The sequence below is a fragment of the Nilaparvata lugens genome, chromosome 6 (assembly GCF_014356525.2).
Source record: "Nilaparvata lugens isolate BPH chromosome 6, ASM1435652v1, whole genome shotgun sequence".
Taxonomy (NCBI): Eukaryota; Metazoa; Arthropoda; class Insecta; order Hemiptera; family Delphacidae; genus Nilaparvata; species Nilaparvata lugens.
This window is the reverse complement of record NC_052509.1, coordinates 59,937,025-59,957,589: the sequence shown is the minus strand read 5'-3', so window position 1 is coordinate 59,957,589 and position 20,565 is coordinate 59,937,025. Positions and strand designations below refer to the sequence as shown.

At 34.0% G+C, this 20,565-nt stretch overlaps 2 protein-coding genes across 6 annotated transcripts in view; one reads left to right on the top strand and one right to left on the bottom strand.

Annotated features, from left to right (window-relative positions):
- Nucleotides 1-4,779, top strand: part of LOC111046879 — a 42,466-nt gene extending 37,687 nt beyond the window's left edge. For all 5 annotated transcript variants that reach the window (XM_039431583.1, XM_039431581.1, XM_039431582.1 and 2 more), the window contains one exon: nucleotides 2,250-4,779. In XM_039431583.1, coding sequence (XP_039287517.1) covers nucleotides 2,250-4,634 — 2,385 coding nt within the window. In that variant the 3' untranslated portion in view covers nucleotides 4,635-4,779. The remainder of the gene's footprint in view (nucleotides 1-2,249) is intronic.
- Nucleotides 4,780-5,639: 860 nt separating this feature from the next.
- On the bottom strand, nucleotides 5,640-20,357 carry LOC111046894 (queuine tRNA-ribosyltransferase accessory subunit 2). The gene is made up of 9 exons (XM_039431579.1): nucleotides 19,957-20,357; nucleotides 18,938-19,087; nucleotides 18,437-18,555; nucleotides 17,492-17,648; nucleotides 16,044-16,235; nucleotides 14,485-14,648; nucleotides 9,859-9,960; nucleotides 8,606-8,731; nucleotides 5,640-6,320 (listed from the first exon to the last, which is right to left on the bottom strand). The coding sequence occupies exons 1-9, from the start codon at nucleotides 20,086-20,088 to the stop codon at nucleotides 6,239-6,241; spliced, it is 1,224 nt and encodes a 407-aa protein (XP_039287513.1). The 5' UTR covers nucleotides 20,089-20,357; the 3' UTR covers nucleotides 5,640-6,238.
- Between the last annotated feature and the right edge of the window lie 208 nt (nucleotides 20,358-20,565).

Genomic DNA, 20,565 nt, shown 5'->3' with positions numbered 1-20,565 from the left:
TTTAAATTGTTCAACCCAAACGTCTTCCTCTCTATTTGAATAAGCGGGTGTTAGTGAAAATTAAACTAGTCTACCTCAAGTATTGATAAATTATCCATCACTAGTTATTGCAAAATCAATATATAACATTATTGCGAGTAACCAGCACTGAGTGAATTGAGATGATAGAGGAAATAGAACAGTAGCAATCAATCAATCTATTCAATAGACGACGTTGATTATTGATTGATTTTCATTTAATGAAATTGCTATTGTCAAATCTAGAATAAGTTGAAGAGTTGGTTAATTTAAACCATTTAGTACCGGTTGCACAACAGCTGTTAAATTTTAACCGTGATTAATTCCAGGAGAACCAATCAGAGAAGCCGTCTTTTCAAAAACGCCTTCTCTGATTGGTTCTAGTGAAATATATCACAGTTTTAATTCAACCGGCTGTTGTGCGACCGGGCGTTAAGAAATTGAAAGATTGTTAACTTTTATTCTGCTGATAACTTTCTCATATTTACATAATTCTTAATGATTCTATTGTTTTTGAAATTCATAAAAATGCATCAAATGAAATCAACTAATAATATATTCCTAATTTACATTTGAGTAATAATAGATGGTTGAATGCGTGAATCTATAGAATTATTCAATTTCTTAATTTAAGAAAAGAATGAACAATTTGAGATAAGTTGAATATTTGACAAGAAGAAACTTTGTGATGAACTTTGAAAATATGTCTGTGGCAAGAACCTAATTTCAAACTCACGATTTGAAAATGTCACTGAAATATTCTAATGATGACTAAATATCAGCATGTTTCACCTAATTGACATGACAAATGCACTACGAAATTGATATTATAGTCGGAGCTATCACAGTTTTAATTCAACCGGCTGTTGTGCGACCGTGCGTTATGAAATTGAAAGATTGTTAACTATTATTCTGCTGATAGCTTTCTCATATTGACATAATTCTCAATGATTCTATTGTTTTTGAAATTTGCAAAAATGCATCAAATGAAATCAACTAATAATCTATAATAATCTATTTCTACTTTACATTTGAGTAATAATAGATGGTTGAATGCTTGAATCTATAGAATTATTCAATTTCTCAATAAGGAAAGAATGAACAATTTAAGATAAGTTGAATGTTGAGGAATATTCGACAAGAAGAAACTTTGTGATGAGCTTTGAAAATATGTTCATGGCAAGAAACTAATTTCAAACTCTCGATTTTCAAATTTCACTGAAATATTCTAATGATGACTAAATATCAGCATATTTTTTACCTAATTGACATGACAAATACACTGAGAAATCAATATTATAGTCTGAGCTATTCATTATATTGAGTAAAGTATCGATGGAACTCTTTAGTAGGGTTTTGTGTTTGTGAAAAATTACTTATTTTTCCTTCAATGCATTATCAACAACGATATTCAATTATGCAATGTGGGGCGTCGGCAGTATAGAAACTGAATAGAATCGTCCCAAAATTACTTATTATTATTATTACTGATGTTAAAAATTTTGAATTCGGAATATTTTCAAGAAAGCTTCTCTACTGGTTTGGAATACCATACAATAGTTTCCTTCTTCACGTGAGAATCCAGAAAAGTAGCTTCGTTTTTTTATGATTTTATGAATCAGAAACTGTAATAATTCTGGATTATTCATACCATTGTTTATATTATACTTTTCTTGATGTAATATTGATTAGATAATGGCACAACACGTCATCTTGATCTCTATTATCCATTCAAAACTTGACTCTCAATATTAATTAATCACCATGAGAAGAACGATTCATGAAGTAACTGGAACTGTGCTCAGGTTGAAAATCCATTAGGAAACAATCCTACTCTAGCCGTTTTCACACTTACTAATTGTCGGCCGACACTCGTAATAATATTGTCCTACGATTGACTAATTCTTACCAGCAGCTGATTTTCAGCCAATGAGAGGACAATTCTGAGTGTGGGCCAGCAATCGGTAAGTGTGGAAAGGGCCAATCTTTCCAGTGTTGAATGTACAATCACTAATTAATTATTAACTCTCGATTGATTGTTTTACAGTGTTTTTGAGGAAAATAACTACCACAGTAGTTACCACAATGTCACTTTCACAACTAATCTGAATGTAGCCTACTTAAATTAGTTGCTAAGCCACTACGAAATATCTTTGGAAGCAGTAATTGATTTGCATTCCTGATAATTATTTTAAAGGTCGTGATAAAAACTTTGAGTTAAATTTTTGCAGATAACGGCACTACAGATCGAAACCAAAGCACCCACCATCAACATTGAGCAGCCAACCTACGATTCGCCGCCTATTGCTCCGCTGAGGAAGTCACGCTCTCGAGCCACCTCATTGGCCGACGAGGACCGCACCTCGCGCGGCTGTGATTCGCTCATCTCCGAGGCGAGATCGATGCCAGGCGACGAGTTTCCTGTCAGGAGGATCCTGTCCAAAGAGGATGACGGAAACGACATGTTCGGCTACGCTACCGTCGAAAAAACACCAGTCAGCAAAATTCTGGAGCGACCACAACGCCAGAAGAAGAACAACAAACCTAACCGACCCCCGCCGCCGAACCGGTTCAACAAGAAAAAGGCAACAACACAAATGATGAACTTGAAGAACCAGGGCATCCACTTGAAAAACCAGGGCATCAACTTTTTCTTCACCTACCCCAGAAGAGCGATGAAGTCCCTGAACAAAGATCAACAACCCCCTGTACGTCCCGTGCGTAACTACAGCACAATCGGACCCTCAAGACCGCCCAGGAGAACCAAAGTCTTCAAGGAACCGGTTTACGCAGAAGGTGATAACATACCCTTCATGGATGAGTCGGAGAAGGAGACTATCGAATCATCAACACCCAAAATCCAACATATGGCTGAAGATGAAGACGATAAACCATTGAAAGACATCATTGTTGAAGATCTGAAGGATCTCCAATCAGGTGACGTCATAGAGAAGATGAAAGGACGACCACTTCCTGCACCCCCGCGACCTCCCAGGAAATCAAAAACTGAGGACCAACTGAAGGAAAGCATGAACCTGGCCGATGATGAGGTGTGTGACTTTGATGATGATGAAATTGTTGTGTCAGAGAAGATAGACATCCAGATTACAAAAACACCTGAGGCTGGCAGGAGTCGCACCGACATAGATGTACAAGAACCCGAGCCAGGTGTGGATGACACAGAACCTACCACGGTTCAAGTTGAGGAGGTTTGTACCAGAGTGGAGGAGGTGGTAACAACTACAGCACAAGTGAACAAAGGTCAGAAACAGAAAGAAGACAATAAAACATCACCAGGAAAAGAGGTAGTACAAGAAAAAGTGGAAGTGGAAAAGAAGGAAGGTCCGTTTGCTGCTTTCAAGGAGATGATTTCACAGAAGAAGAGAGAGTTTTTCGAGCCAAAGAAGGACAAGGAAACATCACCCACAAAACAGGAGAGCTCAGAACAAAAGACTAAAGTTTCACGTGAGAAGAGTCCTATTTTCAAGTTTATTCCACTGAGATCCGGTAGCGGGCAAGTGGAGCCTCAAGTAGAGGAAGCTAACGTTTCAACACAAACTGATCCTCTGCCTGAAGGGTACACAGTTGAGGAGGAGCAACAGACCACCACTGAGGAGAACAGAACAGTGTCCACTTCTCCACCTCCCTCAGTATCTGAGTTAAAGACTGACAGTGTGACTAATCAGCAGGCCCCAGTTCAAATCCAAACTGTGATAGAGAAGCGAGTAGTGGTGGCACCTGATGAAGACACAGAGGTGTCGTTTTTGAAAGCAAAAAAGCTACAAGTGTCTGAGCTTGATGTGGAGAAAATAAACGTGTCAGAGTTGCAAGCCAACAAAATATCTGTGTCAAACATTGATGGAGTTTCTATGCAGCTGTCAGAAATCAGCAGCAAGGCTGGGAATCTGATTGTTAATGGGGTGGAGCTGCCACCAGAGTTTCTACAAAGTTTACGACAGGCTGCAAGTAGTCAGGAAGGACAAACAACAGGGACTACAAATGTAGTGTCGCAGCCACAGAGTAGTGAAACCACAGATGTGCCTTCATTGAAGATACCCCCAGCGGATTCAACCCAACCACCACCTGTGGTGGTGTACCCCTCACAAACGCCCATCATCATTTATCCACCGCAGATGAACAGTGGGTCAGGACCAGTTACCCAGCAGACTATCTCAGTTCACCCTGCACACATCACGCCATTCTACGGATCCGGATTTGAAGCAGCCTCACCTACAACTACACCTCTACCAAGGACACGATCGCCTCCAAGGGATTTGGCTCCAGATACAGGAAGTCTACTGCCGGTTGTGAAGTCATCTAGTGCGGAAGAAGCCACCAATCCAAGACCCATCCTGCCTGGTAGTGTTGATAGACCCTCAGCAGCGCACCTTACCCATGAATTAATGTTGATTGGACGGGATACCCTCGGAGACATCATTTCGCAGATCATCACAGGACTCAACCATTATTTCCCAGATGGGGAGAAGAGAAGAGACGCCCAGACAGCTGTTTGCATCGTGCTAGTTCTGATTGCAGGGTTGATGTTGCTCGGCCTAGGGGGTGAAGACAAGGCGGTCCACCACCATCACTGGGATTTCTTCCCTCCTCCTCGATAATAACTACAAATTTTTTCAGTTTTCGGTTTCAAAAAGTAACCCCTCCCTTTGTTGATATAGACTAGGAAAGTATTGTAACAAACTTTATACAAAACTGTTATGAATTACTTTGTAAATAAAGTCACATGTTTCTTTTCTTCAAACACATTTTTCATTTCATTTGATTTGGTTCTACTCCAGTGATAGATAATTATTTCAAATTTATTTATCTATCAACTAAACATCCGATCTATCTATCCTTGGTTGATAAGGACATAGACAAAAGATAGCATAAGCTATAACATAAGCTTCTGCTATTTTTTTCTCTATGATATACGAGTAGACAAGAAAGTACCTATTATAACAATATTTTTACAAACTGTTATGAATTTATTACTTTGTAATGAAGTCACATGTTTATTTTCATCAGAAACTTCAATGTATTCTGTCTGATTTTACTCCAAAGATAAATCATTATTTCGAAATGAAATTTTGTTGACTGAGAATTGGAATTGTGGAATTTTTCCATACTTGAAAAAACACAGTTCTATTTTTGTCACATCTACCGATCTACATTCATTAGTGCCGGTTGCACAAAAGACGGTCAAGTTTTAACCGTGATTAATTGCACAAGAACTATCAGAGAAGTCTTATTTTCAAAAAAGCCTTCTCTGATAGGTTCTCGTAAAGTTAAACACGGTTAAAAGTTAACCGGTTTTTGTGCAACCGGGCTTTAGACTTCCACACAGGACTGCAGTTTCGTATTGATCGCTATAATCACAACATCACTACACAACAGCTGATGATGTGTTGGATTCAGCACGAAACTCCAGTCCTGTGTGAAAGTCTAATAATAAATGAAGATGACTGTGACAAAAATAAAACTGTGTTTTAATATTTAATATTAATATTTCGAGTATATTTTTATCTATCAAATGAACACAATAGGAAACAAGGAACAAGTTTGTTCATTATCAGAGATCTAATAGGAGTAGGTTATAGAAAATTAATTGAACAGGCATATATGTGATGTGATGTAATAACTTAATAAATAGAAGAATGAAAAACTATAAAAAAAGGAAAAAATGGAACATTTATGCAATCTTTTTAGAAAAGATTACATACTAAGGTATTTTGAAAAACCAACACTAAAATATAAATGGATTGTTTAAAAAAATAAGTAGACTAATAAATAGATTAACGTCATTTGGAATGACTTATAACATGAAAAATAAAAGTTAACGTGCGATCAATTCCCATGTGAATTTGAATAGGTACTTGTTTCTAATTACTAGCTTATGTAGCACTATAATAAATAGGACAACACACTACATCCAAGTTAATACTATTAGTAACAGATTATCCTAGAAGATTTCAATCTTTAGATTGTTATCGTAATTATTGGAATATTTCACTGACCATACTTTGGTGTCCTACCTTACAATATTTTAATTAAGTACAAATCACAATGGTTAGCCTAAGAAAATCAAAACAGAAAAAATTCGTTGTCTATTTGTAACTATAAATGGTGTTCTAAAGTTCAGAGATAATTTGCTAGGAAAAAGAGTTTTTGGAAAATATCACATTTCAGTATTAGAGTAAAATTTAACTAATAACAGAAAATGCTAAATAATCTCAACTCGATGTCCTTCTCTTATAGTTTTCCGGATGAAGGTGAAAAATGACAGATAATGGTGCAAATTGTGTCTGAAACATACAAAGGAATAAGAAAATTTAAATTGATAATCATTATTATTTGAGATTTGAAATATATGACTATTATTTTTCACAGCCCTGAAACCCCCCACAAATATTAAGTTGGTATGAATTACTTTTGAGACTACTATAAAAATAAGACAATTGTCAAGAATTTTTGTCTCAAGAGTGAGATGATAAGGCATCTCGAGAGTTTTTCTATCATTTTGAAACTGATTTGAAGGTTTTTTATAGGTAAATAATAAATTTTCATTAGAAAATAGTTATTTGTATATCTAGAGTGAAAAGTACTGTTTTTTCTCTTTGAGTGAAAAGTACTGTTTTTTCTCTTTGAGGGAAAAGTTTGAAACAATTTTCCTGGGGAAGAAAAGGCATTTTTCATTCGTGATATAAGTGTATATCACAACATTTTTCCTTCACTTACATTTTTATAAAAACTGAAAATAAAATAATGTTTAAAAACGTACTCGACCAAACAATGTGTTACAACATAATCTAAAAAGTAAACAGAAACAGCTGGCTGGTAATCACAGTTCTCCGCCGACAGCGCTATGCGCTATTGTCGGCAAAAGTTGTAATAACAATGGCCGCCACAACTACAGCTATGATGAAGTTTCCGTTTCAAATTTGTTTAGTTAATGAGGAATATTCGTTGGCTGGTATTTTGAATAACATGGTTTAAAAAAATATTTATACATATTTTTAGTATAGTGATATGAAGTTTGTAATAATTTTAGCTTACAAACATAAATTCATATATTGATCAAATGTCTGGTTGAGGTATTGAATTTAGTTGGCTCAATGACTGACTACTCTATATGCTTCCTCATCTGAGCTTAGACCTTCTAACCTATTTCAAATGTACGTTTTTAAAATAGAGATGCTTCTCATGTTATTTAAATGGAGTTACTTTTCCTCCCTAGGGAGTTTTTCTGTTTTTTAGTACCGAGAGCGAAATTGACACTTTGGTATTATGTTCCAGGGAGTAAAGTAAGTACTTTAGACAGTAGGTGGAGGAAAAAATAATTTTACATACATCATTACAAAAATATAGAATATCTGATTAGCAATATGACATGGAATAAAAAATATGTTCAATCAAATGTGGTATTGCAGATTGCAGTAAAACGTTCAATGCTGTCAATTAAGCTAATTATAATACGGTTTGAGATAAAACCTTATAATTCCATTTTAAGAATGTTCATGAAATGTAATGGCTGAAAACTGAAGAGTTCAATTGATCGAGCTCTTGAAACAATTAATTCAATATTGCATTTTGTAGCATTATCTCAAGATCTCTGATTCAAATAAAATTGAATATTTCTCGATTTATAGTTCTCTACTAACTATAGTGAGGTCCACGTTATAATGGCAGTATTTGATGAACATTGGTTTTGCTATTCTTATCTATCATTAGACAAAGCAGATAGCGCTATCCTTGTCTAGCTCCGCTACATACAAGATCGTTTTTTAACAATGTAAACATATAATTGGTTGACAAAATTATATAGTATATCAATTATGGGAATTTATTAATTAAACATTGAATAATATATTTTATTGACAAATGAAACTTAATAGATCATTTTAAACAAGAATTAACAGTTAATATTACATCAGATATACCGGTACCAGCTGTCTTCTATTGAATGCAGTGACAAGGTAGAGAATCGGCAACGCTGGTTTCCCATTTTTTATTCACTGCCACTATAACGTGGACCTCACTATATTAAGCTACAGTAACTATAGTGGTTATATAGTAACTGTATATCAAGCTATTCTTACTTTACATACCATTTTATTCGTACCAGAATGACCGTAAATTCAATCCTATTACTTTAAGCGAGCAATTTCTGTATTTTTAGATCTTTATATTTATTTATGGTTATTTATGTCCAACGGATCTCGAAAACGGCTCTAACGATTTTCACGAAATTTTGGAACATAGTAGGTTTATGATATAAAACTTCGATTGCACTAGGTCTCATCCTTGAGAAAACTCGCTGAACGATATTAAAAGGATAATTCATTCTTGGCTGAAACAGCTGAGACTTTCGTCATCTGTGGATAGTAAAAAAGTGAGTGAGCGAGTGAGTCTGTGGAAAATCAAAATATCGCATCCCCGAAATTCATAAGCTGATGTATAGCCAGCTGTGAAATATAAACACGATCATTTTAGAGAATTGTGTTCTGTTAAGCAATAAATAAAAATAACGAGCGAAGCTCGGTGGCCCGATATTGTATGATTGAATAGCACAATATATTAGGATACTCACATCATTAATAATACTGGTCCCAACATTTCTTTCGTGAGGAATAGGTGATGAATATATGCTCGGGTATGCTTCTGGCAAGCAACACAGCTGCATCCTTTAAGCAACGGCCCAAAATCGTCAAAATATCTGCAAATTGAATAAAAAACAATATAATCATAGTATAAGTAACCATAGAATCACATAATCTACATATTATAGAACATACTTTATAGAGAATCGGAAAAATATCAGGAAATTGAGAAAAACAATATAATCATAGTACAATTGATCATAGATTGACATAGGCTGATGAACTCAAGTAAAGAGAATGTTTTGTCATAAAGGATGAGAGACAGATTGGGAAGGACTAATAAAATAAGGACTAAGAAGGGGAGCATAATTCACATGTAATAACCATGAATTTATTTTTAAAAATATAATTAATTTGGTACAATATCATCAATAAATTGATAAATGAACATGGAAATTGATTTCGTCAGCACTAACCAGTTTTTCGACTATCACATTTATGTTTTCAAAAGGTAAATTGATTCCACTCCAAAAATATTATTTCGAATGTTCAAGAATGTGAAAGAATTTGAATTACAATTAACAATTTCATTACTTTGTATTTTTCAAAGACAATGGATATTCAGACAACCAATACCAAGTGCTTTGAAAAATTCAAACAGGTTAACCAGTAGGCTAACTGAAATTATTACAAGCTAAGAAAATAAATTTATTTGGTAAAAGTCGCTTTTAATTAGCACGATCTGGTATTTCGAGCTTAGTCTATAGTAGAGCTATTAGCATAAACATTTGATGGGATAGTAACTTTAGTTCAATAGCTACTAACTTTGAGAAATTCAAACAGAATAAACAGTAACTGAAATTGTTACAAGCAAGGGAAAGAAATTTATTTTATTAGAGTCACTCACAAATATGATTATCCTTCTTGTGCTTAGCCTATAGTAAAGGTATTAGCATACAAATTAGATGAGCCTGTGCCCAGTCCATTTATTTATTCCAAATCCATATATTCATGTAGTTGATAAAGCTAAGCTGGTATTCAATCACTCCACCATGGAAAAACAATCTTGAAAGTTTAGTGATAATAATTTTTTTCAAATAGTCTCAAAAAATTATTTTTGCTATAAATATTAGACCACAGTTTGAAGTAGAGGCAATAGTGAAGCTAAAAACGTCCAATTTGTAGAGTACAGAGATTAAATAATTGATAAGTGATTGATAACTGATGATGAGTGGTAACTTACACCTTGTCTTTCATTGATATTTCAAGCTTATATGATGGAGCTTCATCCTTGACAGGACAGTCGACAGCGTGATCACTGTTACCATTAACCATTGCATCACTCCTGGAAATAAGATGAATGCATTATTAAATCTACATCATACCATTTCATGTTTATAATTTTAGATTTATTACACAATAAACCAAAGAGACCAGATTAACGTAAATTGAAAGAGGTATTTATTGCAGGTTTATTTATTTAGCGTATGGCAGATACACAACAAATATATAGCTCATGAGTCTAAAATATGAATAAATAAATAAATTTTATTGTCATAAACCAACATTGGTAATTGACAAAGTCACACAGTAAACAAAATATAGAACACAAAATACATTCATTCAGGTACTATCAAAAAATTCGTTCAAACAATAAAACGGTCTTCCAACAAGCCAATTAAATAGTAATTTCTTGAAATGAACAATGTTAGCACAACATTTGATCTCTGTAGGTAACTTATTATAGATTCTTAGTCCTATGCTGTCATAATGCTTCATGCTTGTGGAGAGACGTTGATATGGTATGTCAATTTGATGTTTATATCTTGTATCATGAGCATGAATTTTGCATCTTGTCTTCAAATTAGGTAAGTTTTTCATTGTATAAATAGTTACATTGTAGATATACAAATTTATGACTGTCAATAGTTTAAGTTTCTTAAAAAGAGGTCGACAGTGGCTCAGATAGTCTGCACCTGACAAAACTCTGACTGCTTTTTTTTTGCAATAATAATACTTTGTTCATGTGGCTGCTATTCCCATATATTAAGATACCATAGGCAATTATGCTTTGAAAAAAGGCAAAGTATGAGTTCCTGAGATATTGTTCTGGAACTGAAGTTTTCAATTGTCTCAGTAAATAAATAACTCTAGCTAGCCTACCAGTAATGAAATTTATGTGGGGTTCCCAAGTCAACTTGGGGTCAAACATTAATCCAAGGAATTTGATACTATTGCTGTTGTTTAGTGTGTGATCTCTCTGGCTAAATGTCAGAAACTGAGTTTTGTCTTCATTTAATTTGAAGCCATTCGCTCTGAACCATTTGGAAGCTTCTATTAACGTATTAGCTGTCATATTCTTTAGTGTGTGTGCATCTGAGTGAGAATGAAGAAAAGTGGTATCATCAGCGTACAACACAGTCTTACTATTGAGTGAGAGAGGGAGATCATTAATCATAATCACAAATAAGAGAGGTCCCAAAATTGATCCTTGGGGGACACCATACTTCACTCTGGCAAGATCTGATTTATTATTGCCCACACATACAACCTGTTTGCGTTCACTAAGGTAGGACCTAAAGAGACTGAGACTCTTCCCAGTGATTCCATAAAATGCCAATTTATCCAGCAGGATATTGTGTTCCACGCAGTCAAATGCTTTGCTCAGGTCACAGAATGCGGCCTGAGCAAAACACTTACTCTCAAATGATTCAATCACAAATTTTATCAGGGAATCAAAGGCGTCAGTGGTAGATCTTCCCTTCACAAAACCAAATTGATGTTCTGATAACACTCTAATATTTATCATATATTCGTATACCTGTATGTACATGACAATCTCTAGCACTTTTGAAAACACAGGCACTATCTGAATAGGTCTGAAGCTAGACGGTTCTTCTTTAGAACCTTTCTTATAAACCGGAACGACCTTGGACACTTTTAACACATTAGGAAAAATACCTTTTGAAATGCAGATGTTTATACATCGAGTCAGTGCTGGTACCACTGCACCTGCAATACTTTTAAGAAGGCAACTGGATAGGCCATAGAAGTCCTCGCTTTTAGATGGCTTTAGATTATGAACCACTCTAGAGATAACTTCCTGACTGACCTCATGAAAACTAAAAGTGGCATTATGCTCTTTATCAACACTTCCATTTAGCATTTCGATGGCTGATATGGATGGCTTCACTATCTTTTCATGAACATCATCAACCGACTGTATGAAATATTCATTCAAGATATTTGGCATTGGAGTAGTGAAATCTTGAACACTATTACTTGAAGATATCGTTTTGATTATTTGCCATGCTTTCCTTCAACTGTTATTCGAGGACTCTATAATTGAAACAATAGACTCTCTCTTGGCCTCATCTAATGATTTTTTGTAAAGTGCTCTACATCTTTGATATACAGTTTTAGCATGTTCGGTATTTACTTTTTTAAAGTTTTCATGAGAGATAGTCAATAAGTATATGCCTAGATATACACTGTGTATTTCCAAATTCTTTGAGATGTTATGTAGTTTTCGGTCAGGAGAACATAAGTTTGTCTGACCGCCATTATTTGCTAGTCCATTTAGCGTTACCCAATGTGCACCATGGAGGCAAGGATATTGAATATTGCAGGTAAGAGGTATTTATGTATCATAGAGTACAAGATACAGATCATAATTTCATATTTCATGTTCATATTCTAATTTAATGCTCATTTATTGTACCCCCAGAATGCAGTTATAGTATCTTACGTCACATAGTCGGGAAGGGGCCTTTTGCAGGCGAGAATGATGTTTCTAGTCGAGGCGTTAGCCGAGACTAGAATTTCATTTGAGCGCTGCAAAAGACATTCACGTCCAAGTAACGTACACTATTTTTTGTCATAATAATCTAAAGAAGAATAATTAGGAAATAGAAAACATTACCACCTGCTTGTGCTGAAGTTACTACATGCATTCTATAAACATAACCTAGTTTACAAATTCCAAATCAGGAATTTTGTGGAAGTTGACAAAACTTTTCCCTAGAGCGCTGAACTTGATTTTTTGGAGCAGTTTTGCTGTTCCTATTTCGGCTCTAGAAACATACTCGACTATAAAGAAAACATATGGTTTCATTACAGTAGTATGCTGTAATGAGAATCATATGTTTATTTGTTCTGTAAACAGCAGTTTACTGGCTTGATTTCATGCACTACCTCCGTAAACAAAGCCATAGTGCATTCTGGTGACGTCAGCACAGGTAGGGCTCCTACACCAATAAAAATGTGTTGATTTCAGCTGATGTATATCAGCTAGTGTTTTTATTGGTGTAGGAGCCCTACCCGTGCTGACGTTACCATCAACCACCTGTCATGCACTATGGCTTTGTTTACGGAGATAGTGTTTCATGCATGGAACAGCTGAGATTGGATGACTATGAGAAAAAATAATATAATTCATTTTTTTTCGTTTTTATCGTTCACTTTTACAATGTATAGAATACTGCAGTTTGTCATCAATGATTAGTTCAACTGATATAATAATATCGAGTGACCTGGCTAGCTCAGGTCTGGTGTCACAATTTTCAGTCGCAGCTAATCAATTTCAGGGCCTCTGACATGACCTAACGACTGCTTTTCAGGCAGCTGGGACCGACGGGTAACGTGTCCATCAAAACACGGGAGTGGCCCCAGAAGAATATCTTTCCCGGACTGGAATTCGAACCCGGGCCTCTGGATTATGAAGCCAGCTTCTAATCCACTCGACTACGGCCATTCCAGCTTCACTGGTGAATTCGTTAGAATTGAAGTGAAACCGTTGGAGTGATTCCAATTCAATTTTCAATTCAATTCTTTATTAGCAAAATTTAACAACGTAACAAATCACTAGAAAAAATATAAATCTCTAGAAAAAAATAAAATTAACTATTTTAATTACTTTTCCTACACCTACTGTCTAAAGTACTTACTTTACTCCCTGAAACATAATACTAAAGTGTCACTTTTTCGCTCTCGGTAGTAAAAAACAGAAAAACTCCCTAGGGAGGAAAAGTGACTCCTTTTGAATAACATGGGAAGCAACTCTATTTTAAAAACTTACATTATAATAAGTAAGAAGGTCTAAGATCAGATGAAGAAGCATATAGAGTAGTCATTGAGCCAACTAAATTCAATACCTCAACCAGATTTGATCAACATATGAAATATATATTTGTATGCTAAAATTATTACAAACTTCATATCACTATACTAAAAAAATGTATAATTTTTTTTCATTCCATGCTATTCAAAATACCAGCCAACGAATATTCCTTATTAACTAATCAAATTTGAAACGGGAACTCCACTATAGCTGTAGTTGTGGCGGCCATTGTTGTTACAATTTTTGCCGACAGATAGCGCTGTCGGCGGATAACTGTGATTACAATCCAGCTGTTTCTGTTTACTTTTTAGATTATGTTGTAACACATTGTTTGGTCACGCACGTTTTTTAAAATTATTTTATTTGCAGTTTTTATAAAAATGTAGGTGGAGGAAAAATGTTGTGTATATCACGGGTGAAAAATGTTTTTTCTCCCTCAGGAAAATTGTTGGGAGAAACTTCAAACTTTTCCCTCAGGGAGAAAAAACAGCACTTTTCACTCTAGATATACAAATAACTATTTCTATGTTGTATATCACAACTTTAGGTTTCTCCACGGCATATTGTTTATGTTATCCATCCGTTCAAATTCGTGAGTGAAAAAGTGTCACTTGAATTTCGATCTAGAGCGCCTAGATCCCAATAATATAATATGCCGTGGAGAAAACTGTAGTTGTGATATGCAATATAGAATTGTAATCACTCTAAAGGAGGACTTATCAAAAGTGTTCGAGATGAATCATTACTTACTTGTCTAACGATCTCCAGCCGAAAACAAACGCACATCCACGATTCGTCACAATATCCACTAGAGAGGAGTCAAAAATGTCGACGCCCAATTCTATTAGTCTCACGACTACATCAGGCCGGAAACAGCCATGTACAACTTTCACTCTGTCTTCTGGTAAGAGTTTCTGAAAATTAGAATGTAATAATCAATAATTATTGACTTATCAAAAATTCAAAATAATATGCTACAACTTCCCAGCAGACTTCTACATATATCAGTATCTTCTACAGTTTCAAACTGCAGATATCGACTGACACCAAGGAGAACAGCTAAGTTGAGATTTACGTTTCAATTCATTGAATTTCATAGAAGTGCATAGTTGTCACGTTTTCTTTTTCCGTGTCCTCTTTAAAAGAATTGTGATTGTGGTCATCCCGGTAGCATTTACTTTTCTTACTACTGACCTAATATTAATCCTTGATTCTTGTTATCAAGAATATTCTTGTTTTGAGTCAGTGCATTTCGTAGAAGTCCATAGTTGTCACGTTTCCTTTTTCCCTGTCCTCTTTAAAAGAATTGTGATAGTGGTCATCCCGGTAGAATTTTTTTTTCACAACTGACCTAATATTAATCCTTGATTCTTGTTCTCAAGAATATTTTTGTTTCAAGTCAGTGCATTTCATAGAAGTGCATAGTTGTCACGTTTTCTTTTTCCGTGTCATTTTCAAAAGAATTGTGATTGTGGTCATCCCGGTAGAATTTTTATTTTTTCACAACTGACCAAATTTTTTGATCGTTGATTCTTGTTATCAATGATCAATTAAATCGCAAATATACGTATATATTCATAATAAAGATTAATATTTTTATGATTTGATAATTAATTTTCATAACATTATTGAGTTAATAATTCTCTTTATTTTTATTCTTTGTTTTTTTTCTTTTCACAATAATTGAAAAGTAGGATTTCACTTGAGGGTTGGACCCTAAGTACTGTGATCTTGAACTCATAGTTTGTTTTTTTTCTTTTATTATGGCTCTATTGATTCCAAAAGTTTGAATAATTCAACAACAATGACAAAACAACTTAATCATAAAATGATTGGTAACGAAAAAACAGGCGTACAGACAGCCCTTACTATTCCATTCTCGAATTTTGATTGCATATAAGTCCAAAAGAGGTTATGATTCTTCAGCAGTTTTAAACACATACATTTTGATCCCAAAATAATCAAGTAGAATTGAATTTAGAATGTTAATATAAAAAATTAACTAAAACAATCTACTGTATATAGTGTCAAGTCATAATAAATATCATAATGAATGAAAAAGAAGGTATAAAATATGTTTCTTAAGAAATTTGTATTTTTCTTATTTGATTAAGTTATAGGCCTAGTAGAATCACTTTTTGTGTAGTTGAAAAGTTGATATTGTGGTAATTATTCATATTAAATGAAGAAGACTAAGAAATTATTAAAAAACCACAGGTTTAAATCTGTAAATTTCTTAGTCTTTTTTATTCAACATTATAGTAGAATATTTTTATCCAACAGTTTTTCCAATATTAATTGATACTTACCAAAGTCTGATGAACCACAGATTCAATACTACTGGAACGTATTTTCTCAACTTCTGGCCCATTGGAATGTAGACCACCAATTACAAATCCGCATACATTGGGATTCAGGAGTAGATGAGATGCTATTTTCTCTTTGTAAATGGAGTTGTATCCGCCTTCAATTACTCCAAATACGGAGGCTTTTTTGAGAATCTGCAACACAAAATAAGAGAATGAAATGTCGAACTTATATCGCAAAAGAGTCGTTCTAGGAATGAAATACTATCTCATGAAATTCATCTAACTATACTTTACTAATTCTCCAAAACTTCTTGATTTGTGACTGAACAGGTTTGAAATTTAGAATTTATTGAGAAACTCCAATAATATTTTTTCCTACAGTTATCTTGGAAAGTGACCATTGCTGCACTGAATACAGAACGCAAAGAATCACTTTTCCGCTCTAGTGCGGGAAAAATTTTTTCTGCACTCTAGATTTGCAACATGGCAACGCAAAATAGTTGGTGGGTTATATGGAGGATTAGTGCACGAAAACAAAAATTAAGTTGGTAACAATGACTGTGGTATACCTCACTGCACGTGTGTCATAATATCAAGGACACCGAGTTTGAGGACAGCCACCACCCACACAGCCGCCCCTTCATTCAAACACACATACATTATTCTATTTTATTTAGTAATAATAAAATTACACAGAAAAACATTTGATGCATTTCAGGCAATTTTACCCATAATTACCCACTTTTCATATTCAATGGTAACTGTAGGAAAAATTAAATGTAAAATACGTGCGCAAAGTTCCTCTGCTGCACTCAAGAAGCCATTCCGCCCTCGCCTACGGCTCGGGCGTAAACGTTTCTTTCGGTGCAGAAAACTGTCACTTTGCGCACTAGTTGCACAAATAACTATTGTCTCAACTTTCAAATAATTTCCAAGTCGATCAAGATGAATTATTTGGATAATCTGATTGATTGTTTATATTTTATAGGAAATTACATTCATTTTATCTCTATTTTTTAAAATAATTAATATATTTATAGCCTATGTGATCTCGTATTCAAATTCTAAATTTTGTTAGTTGGAACACACACTTCACTTTCTGATAACACATTACAAAAGATACAAATTTTTCAAAATGAATATCATCTTGTGCTATTCATTTTAAACCATGGAAAATAGAAAACCTCAATTCATATGATTCGATATGTATATAATTCAATGTAATCAAATGAATAAATGTATCCACAAAATGAATAGGATGCTTATTTGATTGGAAATAACACACTTTACAATTTCTAATAAAACATTAGAAAAGATATACATTTTTCAAAATAAATACCATCTTGTGCAATCCATTTTAACCCATGAAGAATAGAAAATTTCGATTCAATGAGTTCAATTAGATGAATAAATTAATTCATGAAATGAATAAAATGCCTGATACCAACCTCACTTTTTCCATGTATGCTCATACATTCATCGAAGTAATTGATTGAATTTGCAGTTGATTTACATAAACGTCGATTAGAGCTATTGCTGTCGTTATAGCTATCTGATAACGCCTCATAGATGTCAGGTTGGAACACTTCCATCATCTCCATGTACCTGGAAGAATATTTTGTTTTCAATGAGATCAAACTAATGAGAGTCTTACATAATTATGACAGGATTTGATTAAATTAATTGTACAACACTTCATTTTATGAATAACAATTATTGTAAACTAATTCTATTACTCGATTCATCATGTAAACATAGGAAACATAACCTTTTTTCTGGACTATTTTAATGAATCAAAATTCGGGGGAGGAACAGTTTTGGGCTGTGCCTGTTGATCCTCCCCAAATTATTTTAAATAATAATTTTGTATCATTGAATCAATAAAAATAATAATAATAATAATAATGTGCTATTCATTTTAAACCATGGAGAATAGAAAACCACAATTCATATGATTCGATATGTGTATTATTCAATGTAATTAAATGAATGAGACAATGATATTATAGACAATATTGAAGAACCGAATGATGAACTTTTTAGAAAAATGAGAAATCAAATTGAAATCTGGTACATTTTTGTTTTTCATTGAAACAAAACAGTCTTTACACAGAATTTGTAATTGACTGATCAAAATTTGAATATTTGCTCTATTTATTTATTTGTGGATTTTTAGAACCTCAAAATGAATGAGTACCAATCTTTTAGCATCTCTTTCTTTCATCAAATACCTTATTCATTACAAATAGTAAATAATATCATAGAGAAACAATGGCATAAGTAGATAGACAGTAATCGGCTTGAGATAACAGTAGAAGTTGCGACATAAACGCCCTATACCATGGGATATCTACTTACGCTATTGTTTCTCTATGATAATATATATCAATTACCGTTGAACAGAGAGATATATCCTTCCATTGCAGGTGTTTAATGAAATTTGATCCTTCTCATTTTTACCCTTTATCAACATTTCCGCAGGATCATGGACCGAGCAGTAAGATAGGTAGCCCTGAAATTAACAATGATAAACTTACATTATAAAAAGTTCATACCTTGTAAACAAAGCAGTTAGTAAGGTGTAGGTGAAAAATACTCAAGTATAAGAAAACAAACAATTTCTTCTCAAATATCTAATAGGCTTGATTTTTTAATAATTTCCAATTCCAGGACCAATTTCCAAGCATTCGTGGATCAATGTCCAAGCATTACTTGGATAGATCGCGTATTACACTAATTTTTATGGTACAGTATCAAAAATTGGAGTAGTCACTTGTGAACTCAAAAAAATCTGGAATTCTGTCTGCAAAATGTTGTTACAATAAATGGAAAAACTATGTCAATTTTATTGTATCACCAGTACCAGATGAGAGTTATTTTATCTATGATTATACCTTCATTCCAGCAAACTCCACGATACCTCTCTTGAACCCTCTCGCTCCTTCATAACATTTGGCACTATTGGAAAGAGGAACTTGTAGACATTGTATTAGACCATCAATTTTCATTAGTACTTCGTGACTCAGGTGCATAACGCTACCAGCCTGAAAAACACAAAATAAACGTGAGAAATAATTACATAAAAACATAAAGAGTAGTGGTAAGAACTGTGTAATAATTCCTTCCAATACTGTCCGCACATTTAAATATTTCCGCCAGTTGACATTCATAGATCCCCTCTTCTTTACCACTCATAATAATAACACTCCAGTCGACAAGAGAAAAGTAAAGTCACAAAGCCAGTTGCGTTACGATTGCCCCAATGAATACATCTATCGTTGTACGCCTATGGAGTACACTTTTCGCGGTAATTTTTCACATAATAATAATAATATCGAGTGACCTGTTTCAGGTCTGGTGTCAGAGTTTTAAGGTCGTAACTGATCAGTTTCAGGGCCTCTGACATGATCTAACGACTGTTTTTTTTTTTAGGGAGCCGGAACCGACAGTTCGACGTGTCCATCCAAAACACGGGAGTTGCCCGAGAAAAATATATTATGTTTTACACATGTTAAATCATGACATGATTTGCATGGTCATTTGTCTGACCCCAAAAACCATGTGGTTCGCCCACATAGATATGCAAGTTTAGAACACTGTTCAAGTAGCCTATTTGGTAAAAAAAACTCTATTATGTAAGTTGTAACTATGTAGTAAGTTGAACAAACCAGTATAGGCTATCTAGTATATCGAACATTTCTTGAGTTATAGTAGAGAAGTAGACCCAATTACATAAAATATAAATAATTATTTTTATCTTCATGAAATGACACGACACTACGTGGCGGTCAAGACTCAAGAATCGATTAAAACGTAAGAATTTTGGAACAAAAAATTCTTGTTAACTTTAAAAGATATGTTATGTAGTAGAATATCATTGAATAATAGGTATAGTGTAGTAAGAGCATCTTACCTTTGTGTTAACTAATAGAACTGGTGTTTCAAGTTCCAAATTGGGAGACCGGAATAATGAACAGATTTTTCCAAATCTGAGTTTATTAGAGCCATTTGATGAATGTATTGAATTTTGTAAGATGAATTTCATGGTATAAAATAAGAAATTAAATTTCTAAATTAGCAATTTGTCACCGCATGGAACAAAATCTCACTTGGCTTGTACAATTGAATTACTACAAAATCATGACATATCCCTAATAGTTCTAACACTTCACAATCATTTTCAGGTATTAAATATTATTCTTAAACAAGAAAAACCCCAAACTATATCACTTTTCATAGATTATTTTCAAATAATCAATGTTCCTCCTAGTTTAGAATTTATAGGTTATATTGATTTGCTTCCGTCAACAGCCATGTGCATGGGTATGGGGTATCGATAGGGTTGATCCGATAGGACCGATACCGATAGTTTTATTGTATCGATACTTTTGCTTCAAACAAAAGTATCAATACTTATTATTTTCTATATCGATATTTATGTTGTGATACTACACCTTGATAGATTGTATCGATGTTGCGATATTCACTTGCTCAAAATTATTGAAAAAATCACAAAATAAGG